We start from the raw sequence: 22,868 nt of genomic DNA, 5'->3' as shown, positions 1-22,868 counted from the left end.
GCCAGAAAACATATTTTGTATCTTAATAAACCCAGGATTTACAACAAGGTAGCTTCCAAATAAATTGGGGATTTCTTGAAATCTTGTTTTGTCTACCATAGAACACTGCTTTTCCCAAGTCCAAAATCAGTGTCGTCAGTAAGCAGCCTGTCTGTCATAAACTTGAGCATCTCCTTGTTTCATATTGTTAAATATTTTCTTTATTATCTGGTAGGGAATTGATTGACTTTGAAAACTTCAATGCTGTATTGTTTGGGGTTACAGAACAATGATTGTTTTGATAGTTTCTTTCCTTTGTACTTTTAAGATAGTATATAAATAGTATAAATTTGCCATGTTAAGGACAGATTAAAACAAACCTCTTAAAATTTGAAAAGTAATTAGAACTTGAACACTAAAAAGGATATCTGAATATAAAACAGCAAAATCTTAGTATCATTTCTTCATCCTAGAAATGTTAGTGTGTGTTCCATGCTAGGTAACAGGGCACAGGAATATGAAAAGACATGATTGCTCTCATGGTACTGATATAGCCACAATCCAGGTATGGAATAATGAGAGCTTGAACTCAGGCAGTGGCAGTTGAAATGAAGAGCACAGATTAAATAGGGAGAATCTTAAAATTTCTTTATCTTTCACATATGAAGGCTAAGAATGAGGGAAGGGCCTTGCTGGTATTGCCATTCATTGAGAATAAAGATATATGTGATGATTGTTAAAAGTGGTGACAGTCAGCAAAAGATACGAAAATATTGAGAAACCGAGATGTGATGATCTGAAATGATATAGTAATGATATGTTTGGTATGTATGTAGTTGGGGAAGAAATTATAAAAACACAACTGGACTAATTCTGAAAGTAAACTTGGATTTGAATAGAGTTTCTATGAACTGAGTACTAAACATTTTGAAAGATTAACAATAATGAGAATACTAACCATGAATTTTTGTTGTTATCAGGGTATATGTTAAGGTCTTTAGAAGAGAGGCTGTATTTATTAAGTGTCTGAACTCTAGAAGAATCAATCTAGGTGTTCTAGGATTTGGGCTACTGATGTTACCTCTCATGTATTAGATGTAGGTGGTAGTGGTAAGCACCGTACAGTGTTGTTTTGAGGATTAAGTGACTTAATGCATGTAAAATACCCAGGCCAGAAGTTGGCTCATACTTCAACACTCAAAACATAACTGCAGCATACTCAACGCCTAAGAAATGTTGAATGACGTAGTCCTTGCACTCGTGATACTTCCATTTGACACCAGCAGCAAAGGGGAAAAATTAATAACCAGTTAAAACCAAAATTTGAAATCTGTGGTATGCGAATTTGGATATCCTAAATTACAGTGTAACATTCTTTGAGTACTAATATAACTGGATAATAAGCTGAAACCATTCAAAACAAATTCAAGTGAAGAAGATAGATTGTCACTCCAGATGCTAAGTAACAATTAGAAAAAAGATTATTTAACCAATTAATAACAATACGAAGGCAATACAAGCCAACAAGTGTTTTATGACAAGAGCAAAAGACAGTATTTGTGAGAGTATGAGGTCCAATGCACAAGGCCTTTTAAAAGATACCAAACTACTTTTCAAGCTTTATTTGCTGCTACCCATGTTTTCCAGCCACCTAAGCAATTCACTCTTCTGTGAAAATGGTAGGTACTTTTAATTTTTCTTCTCTGTGACACCTCTTTCTTATTTCTTCCTTCCCACCAAACATGCCCAGCTCTCCCTCATCCCACAATATTGAGCTCTAGTGCTCCTTTTGCTATGTGTGTGTGCTTTGACTCCTACAGGCAGTTGGTTCCCCTTAGAACACTTTGTACCCACCTCTTAAGCTTTTATCACATGGTATGCAGTGATCTGCATGACTCTTACAGGTCGTTCCTGAAGTCAGAAACTCGCTCTTAGTGTTTTATTTTTTTTAAATCTATGATATCTCACACAATACATAGTCCATAGAAGAAACTGTGTAGTGAAATTACATAGTTTTCATTCTCACAGTAAAAATTTCCTGGGGTTTTTTTTTTTTTTAATGGATGGGAAACTACCTGGAAATAGTGGGTACCAGAGGCTTAAACAGAAGGATTGAAATAATAAAGATCAGAGCAGAAATAAATGAAATAGAGGCCAGGAATACAACTGAAAAGGTCAACAAAACTGATAGTTGGTTTTTGAAAAGGTAAACAAAATTGACAAACCTTTAGCTGGACTAACCAAGAGAAAAAAAAGTCAAAATAAATGAAGGAGACATTACAACTGATACCATAGAAATAATAAGATCATAAAAGACTACTGTGCATAAATACATGCCAACAAATTGAGTAAACTAGAAGAAATGGATAAATTCCTAAAACATACAACCTATCAGGACCACATGATGAAGGAACAGAAAATCTGAACAGCCCCATAATGAGTAAGGAGATTGAATCATTAAGTGAAAACCTCCCAACAAATAAAAGCCCAAGAGCTGATGGCTTCACTGTCGAATTCCCCCGAACATTGAAAGACGAATTACCACCAGCGCTTCTCAAACTTCCAAAAAACTGAGCAGGAGAGAACACTTCCCAGGTTCATTTTATGAGGCCAGCATTACCCTTAACCAAAGCCAGATAAGGACATTATAAGAAAATAAAGTTATAGGCCAGTATCCTTGATGAACAGATGCAAAAATCCTCAACAAAATACTAGCAAACTGAATTGAATAGCACATTAAAAGGAGCATACACCATGATCAAGTGAGATTTTCCCCCTGAATGTAAAAATGGTTCATCATATGCAAATCATTAACTCAGCCCACACCAAATTAACAGAATGAAAGATAAAACCCATAAGATCATCTTAAAAGATGCAGAAAAGGCATTTGACAAAATGTAGCATCCTTTCACGATAAACCAAATAAGGTGTAGAAGCACTATGCCTCAACATAATAAAGGCTATGTGTGACAAGCCCACAGCTAACATCATACTTAATGGTGAAAAGCTGAAAACTTTTCCTCTAAGATCAGGAAGCAGATGTGGATTCCCACCCTTGCCTCTTCCATTAAATACAGTAAGTTGCTAGCTAGAGCAGTTAGGCCAAGGGAAAAAAAATAGAGGCAGCCAGGAGTGGTGGCTCATGCCTCTGATTCCCAGCACTTTGGGAGGCTGAGGTGGGCGGATCATTTGAGGTCAAGAGTTGGATACCAGCCTGGCCTACATGAAACCCTGTCTCTACTAAAAAATACAAAAATTAGCCGGGCATGGTGATGCATGCCTGTAATCCCAGCTTACTCAGGAGGCTGAGGCAGGAGAATCACTTGAGTCCAAGAGGTGGAGGTTGCAGTGAGCTGAGATTGCACCATTGCAGTCCAGCCAGGGCAACAGAGCAAGACTGTCTCAAAAAAAAAAAAAAAAAAAAAGTAAAAGACACCTAAATCGTAAAGGAAGGAGTAAAATTGTCTCTGTTTGCAATGGCATAATCTTGTATATAGAAAAACCCAAGACACCATCAGAAAATCTGTTCAATTAGTAAAGTTCTGGGATATAAAATCAACATGCAAAATCAGTGTTCTGTCTATACAGTAACAACGAACTATTCAAAAAAGAGATTAAGAGGTCAGGTATGGTGGTTCATGCCTGTAATCCCAGAACTTTGGGAGGCCGAAGCGGGCGGATCACCTGAGGTCAGGAGTTCGAGACCAGCCTGGCCAACATGGTGAAAGCCCGTCTCTACAAAAAATACAAAAAAGTCAGCTGGATGTGGTGGCCCAGGCCTGTAATACCAGCTACTTGGAAGGCTGAGGCAGGAGAATCACTTGAGCCTGGGAGACGGTGGGTGCAGTGAGCCGAGATCGTGTCACTGCACTCCAGCCTGGGTGACAAGAGCGAAACTGCATCTCAAAACAAAAAAAATTGGCAATCTCATTTACAGTAGCATCAGAAAGAATAATATAATTAGAAATAGGCCGGGCGCGGTAGCTCACGCCTATAATCCCAGCACTTTGGGAGGCCAAGGCGGGCAGATCATGAGGTCAGGAGATCAAGACCATCCTGGCTAACACGGTGAAACTCCGTCTCTACCGAAAATACGAAAAATTAGCCAGGTGTGGTGGTGGGTGCCTGTAGTCCCAGCTACTCTGGAGGCTGAGGCAGGAGAATGGCGTGAACGGGGGAGGCAGAGCTTGCAGTGAGCTGAGATTGCACCACTGCACTCCAGTGTGGGCCACAGAGCGAGACTCTGTCTCAAAAAAAAATAAAAATAAAAAATAATTAGAAATAATACCAAGGAGGTAAAAGATGTCTGCTCGCTGAAAACTATAACACTAATCAAATAAATTAAAGATGCAAATAAATGGGAAAATATTCCACGTTCATGGATTGGAAGATTATTGTTAAAATTTCCATACTTCCCAAAGCAATCTATAGATTCAATACAATTCCTGTCAAAATTCCAATGGCATTTTCATAGAAATAGGAAAAAACAATCCTGAAATCCATGTTGAACCACAAAAAACACCTAAAAAACACCAAAACAATCTTGAGAAAGAACAAAGCTGAGGCATTGCAGTTCCTGATTTCAAATTATATTCAAAATAATTTGCTTCTGGCATGAAAACAGACACATAGACCAGTGAAACAGAATAGAATCTCAGAAATAAATCTATGAATGAATGGTCAACTAATCTTTGACAAGGGTACCAGGACTACACAATGGAGAAAGAATCGTCTCTTAAACAGTTGGTGCTGGGAAAACTGGATATTCACATTCCAAAGATGAAAGTGGACCCTTATCTTACACCATACATAAAATTTAGTCAAAATGGGCCGGGCGCGGTGGCTCAAGCCTGTAATCCCAGCACTTTGGGAGGCCGAGACGGGCGGATCACGAGGTCAGGAGATCGAGACCATCCTGGCTAACATGGTGAAACCCCGTCTCTACTAAAATACAAAAAACTAGCCGGGCGACCTGGCGGGCGCCTATAGTCCCAGCTACTCGGGAGGCTGAGGCAGGAGAATGGCGTAAACCCGGGAGGCGGAGCTTGCAGTGAGCTGAGATCCGGCCACTGCACTCCAAGCCTGGGCGGCAGAGTGAGACTCCGTCTCAAAAAAAAAAAAAAATTTAGTCAAAATGGATTAAAGACCTAAATGAATTCCCTGAAACTGTAAAACATGTAGGAAAAAAACACTGAAATATAAAGGTATTTGATACTGGTCTTGGTAATGATTTTTCTAGATATTACACCCATAAAACACAAGCAACAAAAGCAAAAATAAACAGGACTACATCAAATTAACATGCTTCTGCACAGTAAAGAAACAACAAAAGGAAAAGGCAGCCTACAGAATGGGAGGAAGTATCTACAAACCTTATATCTGATAAGGGTTTAATATCCAAAAGATATCAGAATATTAACTCAGCCCAAAACAGCAAAACAAAACAAAAAACCACATAACCCAATTTAAAAATAGACAAATAACTTGAATAGACATTTTTTCAAAAGAAAATATACAGATGTCCAAAAGGCATATGAAAAGGTGCTTAACATGACACACACACGCGTGCGTGTGCACGTCTGAGCGCAGTAGCTGTGTGGGTGATGGATGTGTTAATCAGCTTGATTGTGGTAACCATTTCACAATGTATACCCATATTAAATCATCACAAGTTAAACCTTGTTCATTATATCTCAGTAAAGCTGGAGGCAGGGATTCAGTCACTGAATTGTAAGTTGTATGCAGCACTGGAACTCATATGTTTAGAAATTTCTCATATAATAAGCCTGACTGGCTGTTCTCAGGATAAATCCCAAAGGACAGAGCCAGTAATAAAAACAAAACAGTTGTTATTTCCACTTTCTATTTCAGCATGGAAGTATGCAGTTTTAAATTTTTGTTTTGTTTTTACATAGCCTTGTAAGAAACCTTTTCTTACACAGCACTTGTACATAACATGTGCCATGTGTGCCATGAACAAAAATGTCTATAAAGGCCCAGTATGTGAAAGGTTTTGCCAAATGTTTCCTGTAGTGTTAATTACATTTTATAAATTAGCCATTTCTCCAGGAGATATATTTGGCCACTTACTAATTTATGAGAATTAATATGAAGGAAGCAAGGCATAAGTTGCTCACTTTCCCTCAAAACACAAGGCATGTTGATATGTAGTCCCCAGCTTACAGTGGTCTGCCTCAGGATTGTTCACAGTGGCTCGAAAGTGACGTGTTTTCAGTGTGCTTCTCAACTTATGGTGGGGCCATCTCCAGAGAAACCATTGGAATTGAAAATATCAATTTAAAACTGCACTTTCAACTCAATGGTGGGTTTATTGGGACTTAACTCCGTTGTAAGTCAAGGAGCATCTGTATTCATTCTGTATTTTTAATTAAAAACAGTTGTGCTGTTAATATATAGCCACAGCTCTTCTCTCATCTCACATACTTGTATAAGATAGGTCCACTAGTGTTGACTAGATTGGGTGTGGTCCTTTTTTTGTCTTCTGCTAAGTGAAAGACTTTGACAAATATACATATACGCTTCTGTGAATGTATTTGTTTCATACCCAGTGTGTTGCTTGTATGAGATAATGGAAGATGTGTAAGGCATCTAACTAAAATCACCCTAGAAATTAGAACTAGACACAATATTTAAAAACAGATTATCTGTTGTGCAAAAGCAATCCAAAAAAGTGCATTTTAAAATGAAATCTTGGTCTTTCCCATCGCCCCCACATTTTAGGCAGAGATTACACTTTATGAGTTCTTAGAAGTGTTTCACTTGAGGTGCTTTTGGAAATCCATTTTTTATTATCTATTTTGATAATGTGTCACAGGAGTTTATGAAATTTTAAAAAGGTTAATGGAAGGGTTTTCTATAATGCTGTACATTTTGTCATTGGGAAAAATCTATCATTTCCATTTAAAATGAAGTGTGAGCAGCAATGAATAACATTAGACATAATTGTTGGTAAACCTCTTCTTTGTAAATTAACATGCCACTTGGCAGAAATATAATTGGTGAGCCACAGAGAAGGTCTGTATTTAAACAGTGGGGTTAATGAACATCTTTTTTTCCCCTTTTTCTTTCCCTTGTTTTGGCCTTGAAAGTTGCACTTAGCTCAGGCTGTTTGAAATGATTTTCTTTGAAAGTGTTGTGACATTGTTTTAATTGAATGAAGCTGCAGAACTGGCGTGATAAATCAACGCAGAATGAATTTTAATGCAAGGCAAACGATATTAACTTGGAAATTGGTTGCAGTAGACAAAGCAGCTGCTATGATTAGTTTTTTTTTTTCATTCTCTACAACATTTTGAGAAGGATGACCTTGACAGTTTCAGCTGTACTAGAGTCCTGATGGCATGCAACTTAACATCCTTGAGCTGTTTCTTGGGGCAGTAGTGATTGTTTCATTTTTATGGTTAGTAAAATTTTGTGTCACAGATTTAATGCTGTGATTGTAACTGTTATGTAAAAAACATTTTTAATTTAGTAAATAATTGTGAGGATTAAGTAGCTATGGTAGAAGCCCTTTTCTATGTGATCTTGATGTGGTTCCAGCCAAGGAGGTTTAAGACATGAAAAGGGTGAGGTACGCCAAACAGGGCTCTGTATGTGGTCACAGAGTGTAGGACAACTGGCTTCACAAAGGGTACGGGTCGAAACCAGTTACATATTAGTTATTTGTACTAAAGTATCTCTGTTCATAATGCATTTTCCAGACATTTTGGGCCATATGTGAAGTATATGATGTGTATCTAGTATGTGACAATTTGGAACAAGATCTGTATAGAATACTACTATTATTGAAGAGTAGCTGGCAAGGTTACTTATTTAAAGAAATAGCCAAGGTAACAAATACAGTACAGGCATTTTCACAGACTTCTTGAGAGCAGAGTTTCTTTATTTTCAATCTTTCACATTTACTTCACTCCTTGCCACATAATAAGCTTTAAGTAAATGTTTTGTTGAATTGAATTTGAAAATGAAAGGCTGTTCTCTGTTTTACTGAAAAACAAAGTGGGTGATAGGATGTAAAGATTGTTATCTCTGTCCAGGTTGTTTGGAGGAGCGGGGAAGTGAAATTTGATGGAATCTGTGACTTACATAAACTGGTTAAGTGATGATGTTGTAGAAAAGTAGGAAGAGCTTATTGGAGGTGAACATAAGACCAGGCATGTTGATAGATTTTTCTGTTATTTTTTTTTTTCTTTTCTTCAGATCCTCATTTCAACACATTGTTACACCATACTACCTTATGTCAGTTCTAGACCTCTTTAGATTAAAAGCAACTGCTCAAAAGTGCCAGTAGACTTGTGTTTGTTAAGGACTGACAAGGTAATGCAGACCAGCTGAACAATTCTAGTAAAATAGGATAGAATAGGGAAAAAAAAAAAAACTGAACACATCAGAGACCCAGCAAGATTGTGAAGAATTACTAGTTCAGGGTCTTCAGGAGGTGAGATGATCAAGGATATAAGCCTGTTTTGGGGGATCTCTTTTTCAGCTGAGCATGTTTGCAGAATCTGGAGAAGGCAGATGAAAGGCTGAGCTTTGGGGGACAGCGTTTGGAGTCTATAATTTGTCTATGTGAATTTCTGTTGCCATGCCCAGCCTAGTCTTTGCTTGGGGGTTGGGACACTGATGGATATGTACTTTAGGAGTAAGAATGAACCAGGAGGTTGCAGGTCCTCACAGAGACAATATCTCAGCTCAAAATTGTCTCTCTCAGTAAGTGAAATTGCATTGATCCTGGGTTGCTTGTAATAGTAGGTGCCTGGCAGAAGCTGATATGTATCTTCCCTGGAGGAAGATATTATTGTCTTTGGCCTTATATTATTTTTATAAGCTATTTAGTAAGTGTATTGTCTGACACACACTAGAAAATAACTAAGCACAAAAGGAGACAAGATGACATTAACAAAAATCTGAAGAAACAATCTGAAAAACAATAGAAACAAATCCACGGAGACTCTAGATTTTAGAATTTCAGACCCAGACTTTGTAAGATCTGTAAGTTTTCAGTGTAGAAGGAGACAGAATAAAAGGAAGAGAAGTGGAAGCTATAAGAGAAAAACTAAGCCAGACAATTATTTACCTACTATTAACTCAACAGGTGGGTTTAACAGAAGATTGGAAGCATTTGAAGAGAGAATTAGTAAGCTGGAAGATAGCTCAGAAGAAAATTTTCAGCATGGAGATGCAGAGGGATGGAAAAAAGTATAAGGGAGTGTGAAAAGTAAAAGGAATATAGTGAGAAAATTTAATATATGTAGTTGTGGTATTAGAAGAAGAGGAGACATGGAATGGGACAGAAGCGGAGTTTGAGGGAAGTGTGTTTCAGAACTATAAAACCAAAGAAAGAAAGAAAGAAAGTCACAGATTTGTGAAACTGTGGTTTTCTTTCTATTTATCATACTTACTGATAAACATGATAAAGGAAACCACGCCTTGGCATATCATAATAAAACTACTGAAAAGTAATGATGAGGAAATCTTAAAGCAGCTAGAAGAGAGAAAAGATCACCTTCAAAGGAGCAATGGGAAGACTCGGTTCACTTCTGTTAATAACAGTGGAATGAATCCAGGAGACGGTGTATAAACCTTTAAGATGCCCTTCAAAAATAAGAGATTTTCAGATAAGGAAAAATGGAGGGAGTTCATTACTAGAAGATGTTCACTAAAGGAAATGCCAAAGGTTGTTTTTCAGGCAGAAGAATGATGACTTTGAAAAGTTGAAGATGCATAAAGAAATAAAGAGCAACAAAAATGGTAAAATATGTTGATAAACCTAAATGCTTATTTGTACAAAGTGAAAATAGTGGCCTGTTGAGTTTAAAATATATAGAATTTGAAAAACAAAGGCATATAAACTGGATTGAGGATAAATATTATACTTTCTGAGGTCCTTGTATTTATATGGGAAAAGGGTAAAAGTACAAGTGCACATTAATGTTTGGTAAGTCAAGGAAGCATGTTGTAAATACTAGGGTGAACAAGCATATAACTTCCAAACTAATAGAAGAAAAGAACCAAGAAAATACATTCCTATGCAACCCTCCCTCTGCCCACATCCAGGAAAAAGAGGCAAGAAAGAAAAAGAAAAGAAGTAGAGTACATAGAAAACACTTAGTAAAAAGATTTAGTAAACCATGTAGTATAAGTGGGCTGTTCCTGTTAAGGTTCAGTGAAGAAGCAACTCATTTAGATGATTTTTGCAGGAGTCCTGTTTAAAATAAGGATAACAAAAGTTTGAAAGTAATAGATAGGATCAAGAAAAGACACATAAGAAAAATTTTAAAAAAATTCTGTATTAGTATCAGTGTAAGCTTAATGGCAAAAGGCATCTCTAGAGATAAAGAAGGCCACTTCATAATGACAGGAAGATACACACTTAACCCTTAAACAACATAGGGGTGAGGGGCACTAACCCCCTTTGCAGTAAAAAAAATTCCACGTATAACTTTTAACTACCTCCACTTAACTACTGATAGTCTGCTGTCGACTGGAAGCCTTACTGATAACATAAACAGTTGATCAACACATTTTGTACGTTACATATATTAACACTGTATTCTTAAAGTAAAATAAGCCATAGAGAAGAAAATGTTTTTAAGAAATCGTAAGGAAGAAAAAATACATTTGTTATTCATTAAGCGGAAGTAGATCACCATGAAGGTTTTGATCCTGGTGGTCTTTACATTGATTAGGCTGAGGAAGAGGAGGAAGATTCAGGTGTGGTCTTACTGTCTCAAGGGTGGCAGAGGCAGAAGAAGTGGTGGAGGTGGGAGGGGTGTCATACATGATGTAATATTTATGGAAAAAAAATCTGTGTGTAAGTAGACCCACATAGTTCAGACCTCTTGTTTAAGGGTTGGTTGTAATAGCCTTTACACATATACAGCAAAATTAGAAGTAAAAGGCGAAACAGATAAAATTTAATCACACCAGACTTCGCATTCTTTTTAAGCACCTATAGAATATTTACAAAAATAGACCATGTACTATGCTGAAAAGCAAGTTTGAACAAATATTAAGGATGGCTATTACATGTAATATGTTTGCTGATTACACTGTAGAAAGCTAGAAGTCAAAAAATACAACTAGGAAATTATTATATGTTGAAATGAGAATAATATATTTAAATATTTAGTAGATGCCAGATTACCTTGACTTTGAATGAAAATGAAACTGCTCCCTATCTGAATTTGTGGGATACAACTAAAACCACCTTAGAGGTATATGTAAAGCTTTAAATGTTTATGTTAGAAAAGAAGGAATACAATAAGCAAAATATTCATTTCAAAAATTTGGAAAAAGAACAGCAGATTAAACGAAGGAAGTAGAAGGAAGGAAGGAATTAATGAAGAGTAGAAATCAATTAAAGATAAACACAGAATGAAATTATTCAGTATTTCAGCTAGCTATCTCTTTATTATAATAAATTACTCCAGAAACTTAAACTACTTGTTGAGCTCCTGACTCCTTCTTTCAGTCAGCTGTAAGGTCAGCCAGGTGGTTCTCTTCTGAGAGTTGCCTGGTGCAGATATTGATGATGACTGGGTCACTGTCTTTCATTCCCCAACAAGTTTTAGTCCAGGCTTGTTTACATGGGGGAAGGGGGCTCTAAGAGAGTAGAACCACTTAAGACTGACACTGAGGCATATCATTCTTACCACTACATTGTATTGGCTAAAGCAAGTCACAATGCTAGCCTAGATTCAGGAGGTGGGAGGAGGTGCAGATTCCCTTTGCAGATGGCATGGACACAATGAGGGGCAGAGAATTGTGGCCATTTTTGAAATCAGTCTACCTCAGTCAACAAAAGCAGGTTCTTTTAAAACACTTTTGAAGACTGATCAAGAAAAAAGGAAGATAGAGGTAACCAGTCAAGAATAAAAAAATGGGGCATCATTTCCGATCTTAATAGGTATTAAAAATAATTAAATTAGGTATCTACTTTAAATCAACAAATTTGAAAATTTAGACAAAATGGACACAACTTAAAAATTGACACACGAAGAAGTAGAAAATCTGAATCCATAATTTAAAACCTTCTATAGAGAAATCTCTAGGCTCAAGTAGCTTCACCAGTGAATTTTATTCATTATTTAAGGAAGAAATAATAGCCGTATACAAGCTTATCTGGAGAGTAGAAAAAGAAGGAATACATTCCAACATGTTTTGTGACCAGAATAACTTTGATACCAAAACGTGAGACACGAGAAAGAGAAATTACAGGCCAGTTCTATTTATGAATGGACATTTCTTTAAAAAAAAAAAAAAAAATCACCAAAATGCCAGGAAACAGTTTGCTCGAGTTTGCTTTACATTGGTTTAACATTTGACAATTAGTTGAAATCCACTGCAATAACAGAATTAAGGAGAAATATTGTTGTTTTAATAGATAGTGAAAAATGATAAATTTAGATATCCACTTGTAGTTGAAAACTCTTAGCAAACTAAGAAGTAGAAGGGAATTTTAATGTGATAAAGTGTATCTTCAAAAAGTTTAAGATTACTTTAAACTTTATGGTGAACTGTTGAAACCTTTAGGCTTGAAATTTAGAACAGGTGGAGGATGATACACTTTTATTTGGCTTTGAACTCAAGGTATGCTGACCAGTACTGTAAGGATAGCAAGAAAAAGAAATAAAAATATATGATAGGAAAGGAAAAGAAGTAGATAACTGTCATTATTTGTGATGTAATTGCTTAGCATCCAAAAGAATCTACAAAAAATTCGTGAGAGTCAGTAATGAAGAAATGCTGGTTATAAGGTTGATAGAAAACAAAAACCAATTATATGTTCATATACCAGAAACAGAAAATGAAAACTTAAAATTATGACATACAATAGCAGAAAAAGCCCTGTGAATTTCTAGGAATGAATCTAACAACAACAAAAGTAAAAACAAGTAAAGGCACAATAAAAAAACTCTACATTTTGGAGACTGGACATGGTGTCTCCAGCCTGTAATCCTACCTCTTTGGAAGGCTTAGGCACTGGGGTGGGGCTGGGGTGAGGATGGCTTGAGTCCAGGGGGTTGAGATCAGCCTGGGCAACATAGCGAGACCCGAAGTCTATAAAAAAGTTAAAAAAAAAAAAAAAAAAAAAAAAAGCTAGGCATGGTGAGGCTCAGGTGGGAGGATTGCTTGAGGCCAAGAATTCAAGGCTACAGTGAGCTGTGATTGTGCCACTTGCACTTCAGCCTAAACAAAAATAAACTTGACGTTACTGAGAGAGATGAGAGATAACCTAACCAAATGGAGAAATTGTACAATGTTTATGGTTTTGAAGAGTCTATAATATAATATGATCTCAGTGAAAATTCTTGCAAGTATTATTTTAGAAATTGACCAACTTGTTCTAAAATATGTGAAAATGTAAAGGGCCAGGAATAGCTAAGACACTCTTGAGTAACAGCAAGAGGGAAGAACTTGGTGTACCATATAATTTACCATTATTAATACAGTGTGATATTAAAGCAAAGATAAATAAGTGGAATAAACTAGAGAGCTCCAAAACCAGACCTAAGTACTGTCAGCTCTTTGTATCCTCAGGTTAACCAACCTAGGATCAAAATATTTAGGGGAAATATTTCAACTGGTAGCATTTGTACTGAAATGTACAATTTTTTTCTTGTCATTATTTCCTAAGCAATGCAGCATAACAGTGATTTACATAGTATTTACATTGTATTAGGTATTTTGAGTAATCTGAAGATGATATAAATTATATTGGAGGTTGTGCATAGGTTATGTGCAAATATGACACCGTTTTATATAAGGGAGTTGAGCATCTGTGGATTTTGGTATTTGTACGGGGACCTGTAACCAATCCCCCCCACCCCGGATACCAAGGGACGATTGTGTAGATCAATATTTATGACAGCAATGACACCGTGGAGCAATTGGAAATGGGTAGTCTTTTCAATAACATTTGTATTCAGTAACATTCAGATATTTAATAACATTTGGATATTCATGTGAGAGAAAAAAAAGAAAATTATCTCATGCACAGCCATCAATTCCTGGTACACTGTAGATGTAAATTCGAAAGACTTAACAATAAAGCTTCTAGAAGATAACACCAGAGGGTATCTTGGTGACCTTAGGGTGGGGAGAAACTTCTTTCAAACAGGACACAAAACACTAACCATGAAGATAAGGTTGAAAATTTGAACTACATTAAAATTAAAAACTTTCAGTCATCATAAGACACCATTAAAGAGGGAGAAGACAAGCCACAGATGGGAAAAATACCTGCCAGCTGTGTAACCCCAACAATAAAGAAAAGATAACACAATAGAAAAATACAGGAAACTTCAAATGTCCTTCAGAAAATGCTTATCCAAATGACCAACAAATATGAAAAAATGCTTAGCTTCATCAGTAGTCAGAGGAATGCTAATTGAAACATTTAATACATACACTAGAATGGTTAACGTATAAAAACACTGATGATAAATATTGGAAAGGAAGTGGATCAAAAGAAATTTTTATAATATATGGAGGGATAAAATTATGTACAACCATTTTAGAAAATAATTCAACACTACATACTAAAAAAAAATTTTTTTTTTTTTAAATCATCTTTGCCCTGTAGTCTTTTTTTTCTCCAGGATCAGTCTCTTGTCCTGCTTCTTTATCTTGTCCTGTCTCTCTCATGATAGAGCCCTTCATGAACCTTTGGTGAACGTTGTTTAAGTGTGAAGCAATGAATATTTGAATTAGGAGCTTGTGTTCAGGAACAGAGCTGTCCACTGCCAACCTTAATTTGGGGTGACCACCTAAAGTGCTAGTCTTTGAGATGGAAGCCATATAATGGAACACAGAATTCTTTTCATGGGTTATTTCAATTTTTCTAGAGAAAAAACTAAAGTCAGAAGCCTGGCTTTTGGTGTTCTATGGGCAGTGATGGTCGTTTGTTCTATGTATTAGTTCCACCTTTTCATTCTTGTTTTCTGCAAAACTCAAGTCTCTGAGCATCAAGTCTCTCTGGAGTTCTATAGGGCAAAATTTGCTACTGATCACACCTCCTTCTAGAAATGACATTCCAAGCTTAATTAAGAGTAAAAGCGTGAGGTTTTAAGAAAAGGATTTGCCTTAGACTTGGTAGGCTCTTGTCAACTATATGGCACACTTTTTAATGGACCTTGTGTATGTATTGTGTTGCTATACACACACATATCTGTACATGCCATCACTGTAGCTCTATCAGATAGTATTGTCCCCATTCTGTAATTGAGGTTTATTTGATGTGATTTTCAGATTCCCCCCCCCCCCCTTTTTTCTTTTTTGGAGACAGTCCCGCTTTGTCACCTAGGCTGGAGTGCAGTGGCATGATTTCAGCTCATGGCAACCTCCACCTCCTGGGTTCAAGCGATTCTCATGCCTCGGCCACCCAAGTAGCTGGAATTACAGGCATGCACCACCAAACCCGGCTAATTTTTGTATTTTTAGTGGAGATGGGGTTTCACCATGTTGGCCAGGCTGGTCTTGAACGCCTGACCTAAAGTGATCCACCCGCCTCGGCCTCCCAAAATGTTGGGATTACAGGCGTGAGCCGCTGCGCCAGGTCAGTTTTCAGATTCCTAATTACTATTTTCGTATTTGAGCTTGGATGCCAGCTAGAATCTGTGTGCTTTCAGAGTTTAAGCACATTACTGTAGTATATACTACTTGAGTTTATTTAAATTGAAGACGTGGGGAGGTTAAGTTGATGAGTTTCTAAATTGGAAGTCCTTTGTTAAAATGGATCATAGTGGGGGTTTAGGTTGGGTAAAGAGGTAAAATTATTATATACTGAAGCACTGGGCAAAGATAAGGGACTTTATTTGAATATAAAGAGCTATTAGCAGATTTCAGAATCTAGGATCTTGAAGAGCTAAATTAACTGCTTATAGATCAGTCTGTGAGTCTCAACATAGGGTGAAAGAAGATGTATGAAAATCCCCTCGGAGACTTTCTTCGAATGATATAAGCATACTACCTACCACCTTTCATTTGAGAATCACGTTTCTAAGGTATGGCAATGCAAAATAAGAGCCAGTGGAGTACAGAAGATACCAGAAGTACCCAGCTTCTAAAGCCCTGATGGCAGTGGGTTTTCTAGCATGTTACTTTTATGTAATGATATACTAACAGTTGGATAAATGCCAGAAAAAATAGGAGACCATATACATAAGAATCAGTACCTATTTGATTGAATAAATAAATGAAAACCACCGGTGGAATTTTGTGGAGCTGATAGCAAACTCTTATATTTTGGTCTTTTATGCAGATGACATGCAAATGAGGAAAATTTACTTTTCACGATTTAGCTCATTTTTCCTATTGGCCTTAAAGAAATAACTTGTATATATGAATACTAGGAATTTCTGTTGAGGGATGGTAATTTTTTATTTTTTTATTGTACAATTTTTTATTTATACAATTATTGATATCACTGTCCTATTTAGTGCTATTCAGAGTTTAGGTTTCTTATCAGTTAAAGGTAGAAAGGAATATGTACTCTTAAGACACATTTAGCATAGCCAACCCATAATTTTCGGTAACATATTTCTGAACAGTTGCTTTGGAGAAAGTATAATTTTTCTTAGGTAAATCAAAGAGGACTTTCCCCCAAGGATTTTGGTAGAAAGGGCAGTCCCTAACAATTTCTTCAACACTGTCATTACAAAGAGAAGTTGGACATTTTGTGGAAGGGACTTGCATTCTTGGCTAGCATCTAGTATTTTGTCAAACTCTTTAATACTGTCTGTTTTAGGTTATATGTTGATGGACAGTTGTACCTGTTCTAGCTGTATACTGTTCCTCGTTCATAGTTTGTGTTAATACTTGTGAAAATGTAATGCTAAACGATGAGCTATTGTAATTAAATCTGAGACTTAGCAAGAAATTCATAAGGGCTGTAGATTTTATTTCAACTTAGTATTAAAAAGACATTTAACTTGAGTAAGTAAATGTAGATATACTTTATTTTTTAAGAGCTGTAAGTTCCAGCAAGTGAATAATATATTGTGACCCTTTTTGTTTTTTCAGTTTAATTTTGTTGGGAGAATCCTTGGACCTAGAGGACTTACAGCCAAACAACTTGAAGCAGAAACCGGATGTAAAATCATGGTCCGAGGCAAAGGCTCAATGAGGGATAAAAAAAAGGTAAGTCCTTGAAAATGGCCTGAGTCTTTATGTGAGTAACTTGCTATACTTTTACATCTTAATAATAAAATTTCCAGATTTTTTTGTGCTTAAAACACTATATTCCAGGCCAGGCATGGTGGCTCATGCCTGTAATCCCAGCACTTTGGGAGGCCAGGGCAGGCGGATCGTCTGAGGTCAGGAGTTTGAGACCAGCCTAGCCAACATGGTGAAACTGTCTTTACTAAAAAAATACAAAAATTAGTTGGGTGTAGTGGCGGGTGCCTGTAATCTCAGCTACTCAGGAGGCTGAGGCAGGAGAATCGCTTGAACCCAGGAGGCAGAGGTTGCAGATCGTGCCACTGCACTCCAGCCTGGGTGATAGGAGTAAAACTCCGTCTCAAAAACGAGCAAACAAACCCACTATGTTCCATGTCAGGAACTTTTAAAACTTTTAAAGGTGTTGTCATGATTTTCCCTTGTTTTCTTTTTTGTTTGTTTGTTATTTTTGAGACGGAGTCTCGCTCTTTCGCCCAGGCTGGAGTGCAGTGGTGCAGTCTAGGCTCACTGCAGCCTCCGCCTTCTGGGTTCAAGTGATTCTCCTGCCTCAGCCTCCTGAGTAGCTGGGATTACAGGCACACGCCACCATGCCCAGCTAATTTTTATATTTTTAGTAGAGATGGAGTTTCACCATGTTGGTCAGTCTGGTCTCGAACTCATGACGTCGTGATCCACCCACCTCAGCCTCCCAAAGACCTGGGATTATAGGCATGAGCCACCACGCCTCGCAATTTTCCCTTGTTCATTATCATTTTTTTACTTAGCAAATTAAAATATCAGTTCATCATGTTACCTTCCTTTGTTATTTACTTTTGGCAAGCTGCCATTTTGGAAATTAGTCAGACTGTAATGTGTGTAAAAGTATATAACTAAAAGTTTGAAAAATCTGAAATACTTCTTTTGATGAGATTTAAGTAAGAATGGTCAGATAACTTTGTATGTATGTCACATCACTGGGAGAGTTAGAAGACAGAACTCTATTGAAAGGAAGGCAGTCACTAGCCATGTGAGATACATTGTGGGTTTCATCCACATTTTGTGTTGATTTTACATTTTAAAGTATTTTGTTTCTATTTCTGTGGGTTTTTTTCTCCTGCCATTTCTTCTTTTGCTGGTTTAACTAGTAAAGACCCAACTATCTAAATATTATTAGGAAGATTTTATTAACCTAGTTTGTTTTATCCAGCAATACTGCGAGGTAGGATAGTTTTGAATTTCTATTCTTGTAAAAATTGGCAGATTTAAAAAAAGTAGATTTTGATGGCCAAAGATTAAAAGTGTTTTAGGAAGGTTTGGTCTGTCTGTCTTTCTGTCTGTCTGTCTCTCTTTTTCTTTCTTCCTTCCTTTCTTCCTTTATTTCCATCGACTTGAAAGGGCTATCTAGGAAGAGTACGTGGTTAGCTGTGTTCGACCCTGTCCACTGAATCGCTTTGTGGAACTTACGGAATGAACACCAGACCCACAGGGTATCTGATAAACTTGTTTTCTGAGCCTTCTGCCTCATGTCTTTTAAGCCCTCACATAAGCTGACTGGGTCTCATTCATTTTTGCTCCTCATCAGTGATTTAGTAGCCAAGAAATTTGGGCAAAAAGTTCTCATAATATTGATTATTTAAAAATCTTATAATGTATTCTTTGTCAGCTGTGTTGAAAGATATTTTCATGGGAGTCTGTGAGTTCTTGAGCATTTTTAGATGTATTAAATTTTTTTATTAGAATTTAAAAAAATTTGTGCGTATTTCGAATCAGTTGAGTGATAATCTTTTCAAATGAATGTTGCCATAAAGTTTTGGTTCTCATGTTTCAACTTAGGATTATGTGGGCGTTAAGTAATACTAGTTTAATTGCCCATGGACAGTGAATGAAGTCTTGACAGCTGACAGATACATAAATCTGTACAAAAAGGTTAGTATATATTCATCAGTTAAGCTATTCTGTCAGCCAGTTAACGAAACCCCTTTTCCCCCTCTTCTGAGTTTCTGTGAATTCTGTGGTAATGGCCCTCCACTCACCTTGCTCATTCTTTCAAGCCCTCACAGACAGTGAGCATTAGAGCTGTGTGATTATACTGTTGCATTCTTATAAGTGTTTATAATAAAAGTAAAGTCAGAATGGAATGCTTGGCCATTTGGTAAAGAACATGAAAAGAGATGGAAACAAAAAGAAGTATTGATGTAAGTAATAAAGATAGCTCATTGAGATGTATTTCAGGAGTTCAAGAGAAAAAGCCGTTTGCTTTAAACTTTTCTACAGTTTTCCATATATATAGATGTGTGTGTATATATATATGTATGTGTATATATAACGTGTGTATAGATATATGTATATCTATACACACTTAGAAAGCTAAAAAATCTTAATTTACTGATTGCCTGTTTTACTTTTAACAAAAAATGTTATGATGGGAATGTTGTGTGCTTGTCTGAATCCTTCCCTACACTGGTAAACTCAGTGAGAGCCTACCATGGCTGTTTTATGGAGTATTAATTTCCTTGGTGTTTGGTGAGTACCTGGCACAGAGTGCAGGCCTTGAAAAAATATCTGTGAAAGGAGTGACTAGTTCAGGTAATAAATGAAAGGCTTAGGTGCACCTTCCGTCATGTTCCCCGAAAAGGTTTGGTAAATAAAGAGAATTGTAAATGCTGTGTACTTCTAATGCTTTGGGGAAGATAGTACTGTATTACTCTAAGCTGCTGGTTTTAAGCAAATAAGTTAATATGCCACTTTAATTTTCATTTTCTTGGATTGTTATTTCAGCATTATCGATGGGCTCAACAGCATTGATTTAGTGCATAAATACCCAGTGGAATGGTACTGGTTAAGATCACAGAACCAGGGCTTGAAAACTATTACGAACTTCTTGTCTGTTTTGGCTAAGTTTTATTATTCCTATTTTGTAAATGAAGAGACCAAAGCTTTGGGGAAGTTGAGTAATTTGCCAAAGGTCACACGCCAAAATGTGGCAGTCGAATTTGAAACTAGGCTGGGTGCAGTGGCTCACACCTGTAATCTCAGCACTTTGGGAGGCTGAGGCAGGAGGATCCCAGGAGTTGAAGACCAACCTCGGCAACATAGTGAGACCCTCATCTCTACAATAAAACTTAAAAAGAAATTAGCCAGGTGTGGTGGTGTACACCTGTAGTCCCAGCTGCTAGGTAGGCTGAGGAGGGAGGATGCTTGAGCCTAGGAGTTGAATCAACAGTGAGCTATGATTATGTGCCAGTGCACTCCAGCTTGGGCTACAGAACGAGACTCTGTCTTGGGAGAAAAAAACAAAGAAACTGAAGTCTGAGTTCTATGCTGTTGTACATTATTTTCTAATTATAAACCATTTCTAAGAGTGATAACTTCAGACATATTAGAACAACTTGAATATTGAGTATTATAAACTTTGACTACCATTTCATACACACCACTCAGTATACTTCTAACACCAGATGCTATGAGGGTTTCTCCCCACAAACCAAACAAATCTCCAGGAAACACCATCTGGATGTCCTCTAATTCAATTCAAAACTGGGAATGATGTCACATACCACAGGTTGAGGGCTTAGTCCCATAAGACTGTCTCCACTTCAGATGCCAGTTGCAAGCCCCAGTGATGACTTGTGCTTTTGACCAGCTGTAAATGTGTTTTTTTGCAAGTCCCTCCTCAGGTTCAATTAATTTGCTAGAGTAGTTCACCGAACTCAGGGAAACACTTTACTTACTTATTATAAAGGATATTACAAAGGATACCGATGAACAGCAGATGGAAAAGATGAATAGGGCAAGACATGTGGAAAGGGGCTCAGAGCTTCCATCCCTTCTCCAGTGTGCCACCCTCCAGGTTCTTCCATGTGTTCAGCTATTTGGAATCTCTCCAAACCCTGTCCTTCTGTTTTTTTTAATGAAGGTTTCATTATGTAGGCATGACTGATGTTCATCATTGGCCATTGGTGATCGACTCAACATTCAGCCTTTCTCCATTCCTTAGAGGTTGGGAAATGAGGCTGAAAGTCTCAGCCCTCTATTTTACTTGGTTGGGGTTTCTCTGGCAATCAGTTTTGATCTTGAGACTATCCAGGACCCCCACCCATTTGTTACTTCATTATACAAAAAGACACAAACAGGTTCCAGACCACCACAATAAGGGAATATTGCAATAAAGCTAGTCACACATTTTTTTAGTTTCCTAGTGCATATACAAGTTATGTTTATACCTTACTATAGTCTGTTAAGTGTGTAACAGCATTAGGTCTAAAAAATATACATATACCTTAGTTTAAAAATACTTTGTTGCTAAAAAATGCTAATGATCATCTGAGCCTTCAGGGAGTGTTAATCTTTTGCTGGTGGAAGGCCTTGCCTGGATGTTGATGGCTGCTGACTGATCAGGGTGGTGGTTCCCAATGGTTGGGGTGAGTGTGACGATTGCTTAAAATAAGAACGAAGTTTGCCTCATGGATTTACTCGTCCTTTCCCAAAAGATGTCTCTGTAGCATGCAGTGCTCTTTGATAGCATTTTACCCACAGAACTTTTGCTGTTGCTTTATAAACTAAGTTTATGTAATATTCTAAATTTTTTTATTGTCTTCAACAGTGTTCACAGTATCTTCACCATAAATACATTTCATCTCAAGAAATCACTTCCTCTACTCATCCATAAGAAGCAACTCCTGATCAAGTTTGATCATGCCATTGCAGCAATTCAGTCACATCTTCAGGCCCCACTTCCAATTCTAGTTCTCTTGCTCTTTCCACCACATCTGCAGTTTCTTCCCCCATCATACTCCTGAACCCCTCAGAGTCTTCTTTGAGGGTTGGAGTCAACTTTTTCCAGACTCCTGCTAAATGTTGATATTTTGGCCTCTCTCCATGAATCATGAATGTTCTCAGTGGAACTGAGAATGGTAATCCAGAAGGTTTTCAGTATACTTTGCCCAGATTTATCAGAGGAATCACTATCTGTGGCAGCTGTAAGCCTATGAAAGACAGTTTTTAAATAATAAGGCTTGAAATTCTAAATTACCCCTGATCCATGAGCTACAGAATGAATGCTGTGTTAGCAGGCATGAAACAACATCCATCTCTTTGTATGTCTCTACCGGAGATTTTGGGTTACCAGGTGCATTGAAAATGAGCAGTGATATTTGGAAAGGAATCTCTTTTTCTGAGCAATATGTCTCAACAGTAGGCTTAAATTATTCAGTAAACCTTTCTCTGCTGACATCCAGGCTTTGTTGTTCCGATTATGGAGCACAGGCAGGGTACATTAGCTTTTTTTTTTTCCCCCCAAAGACAGAGTCTCGCTGTACCACCCAGACTGGTGTGCAGTGGTGTGATCTCAGGTCACTGCAACCTCGGCCTTCCGGATTCAAGTGATTGTGCCTCAGCCTGCTGAGTAGTTGGGGTTACAAGCATGCATTACCACACCCAGCTAATTTTTTTGTATTTTTAGTAGAGATGAGGTTTCACCGTGTTGGCCAGGCTAGTCTCGAACTCCTGGCCTCAAGTGATCTGCCCACCTTGGCCTTCCAAAATGCTGGGATTACAGGTGTGAGCCACTGCACCTGTCCCGTTTAGCATAATTTTTAAGTGCCGTAATATTTTTGGAATGGTAAATCAGCATTGGCTTCAACATAAAGTCACCAGTTGCATTAGTCCCTAACAAGAGAATCAGGCTGTCTTTGGAAGGTTTGAAGCCA

At 37.3% G+C, this 22,868-nt stretch overlaps 1 protein-coding gene across 1 annotated transcript in view; it reads left to right on the top strand.

Moving 5' to 3' along the window:
* QKI (QKI, KH domain containing RNA binding) overlaps positions 1–22,868 on the top strand; it is a 131,454-nt gene that overhangs the window by 11,341 nt on the left and 97,245 nt on the right. Inside the window, exon 3 of the mRNA XM_017869533.1 lies at positions 17,026–17,142. Within this exon, the coding sequence (XP_017725022.1) occupies positions 17,026–17,142 (117 nt within the window). The remainder of the gene's footprint in view (positions 1–17,025; positions 17,143–22,868) is intronic.

Source organism: Rhinopithecus bieti, unplaced genomic scaffold (assembly GCF_001698545.2).
Source record: "Rhinopithecus bieti isolate Rb0 unplaced genomic scaffold, ASM169854v2 scaffold_3948, whole genome shotgun sequence".
In the NCBI taxonomy this organism is placed as follows: domain Eukaryota; kingdom Metazoa; phylum Chordata; class Mammalia; order Primates; family Cercopithecidae; genus Rhinopithecus; species Rhinopithecus bieti.
Note: the sequence above shows the minus strand (reverse complement) of the source record. Positions and strands in the feature narration are given on the sequence as shown.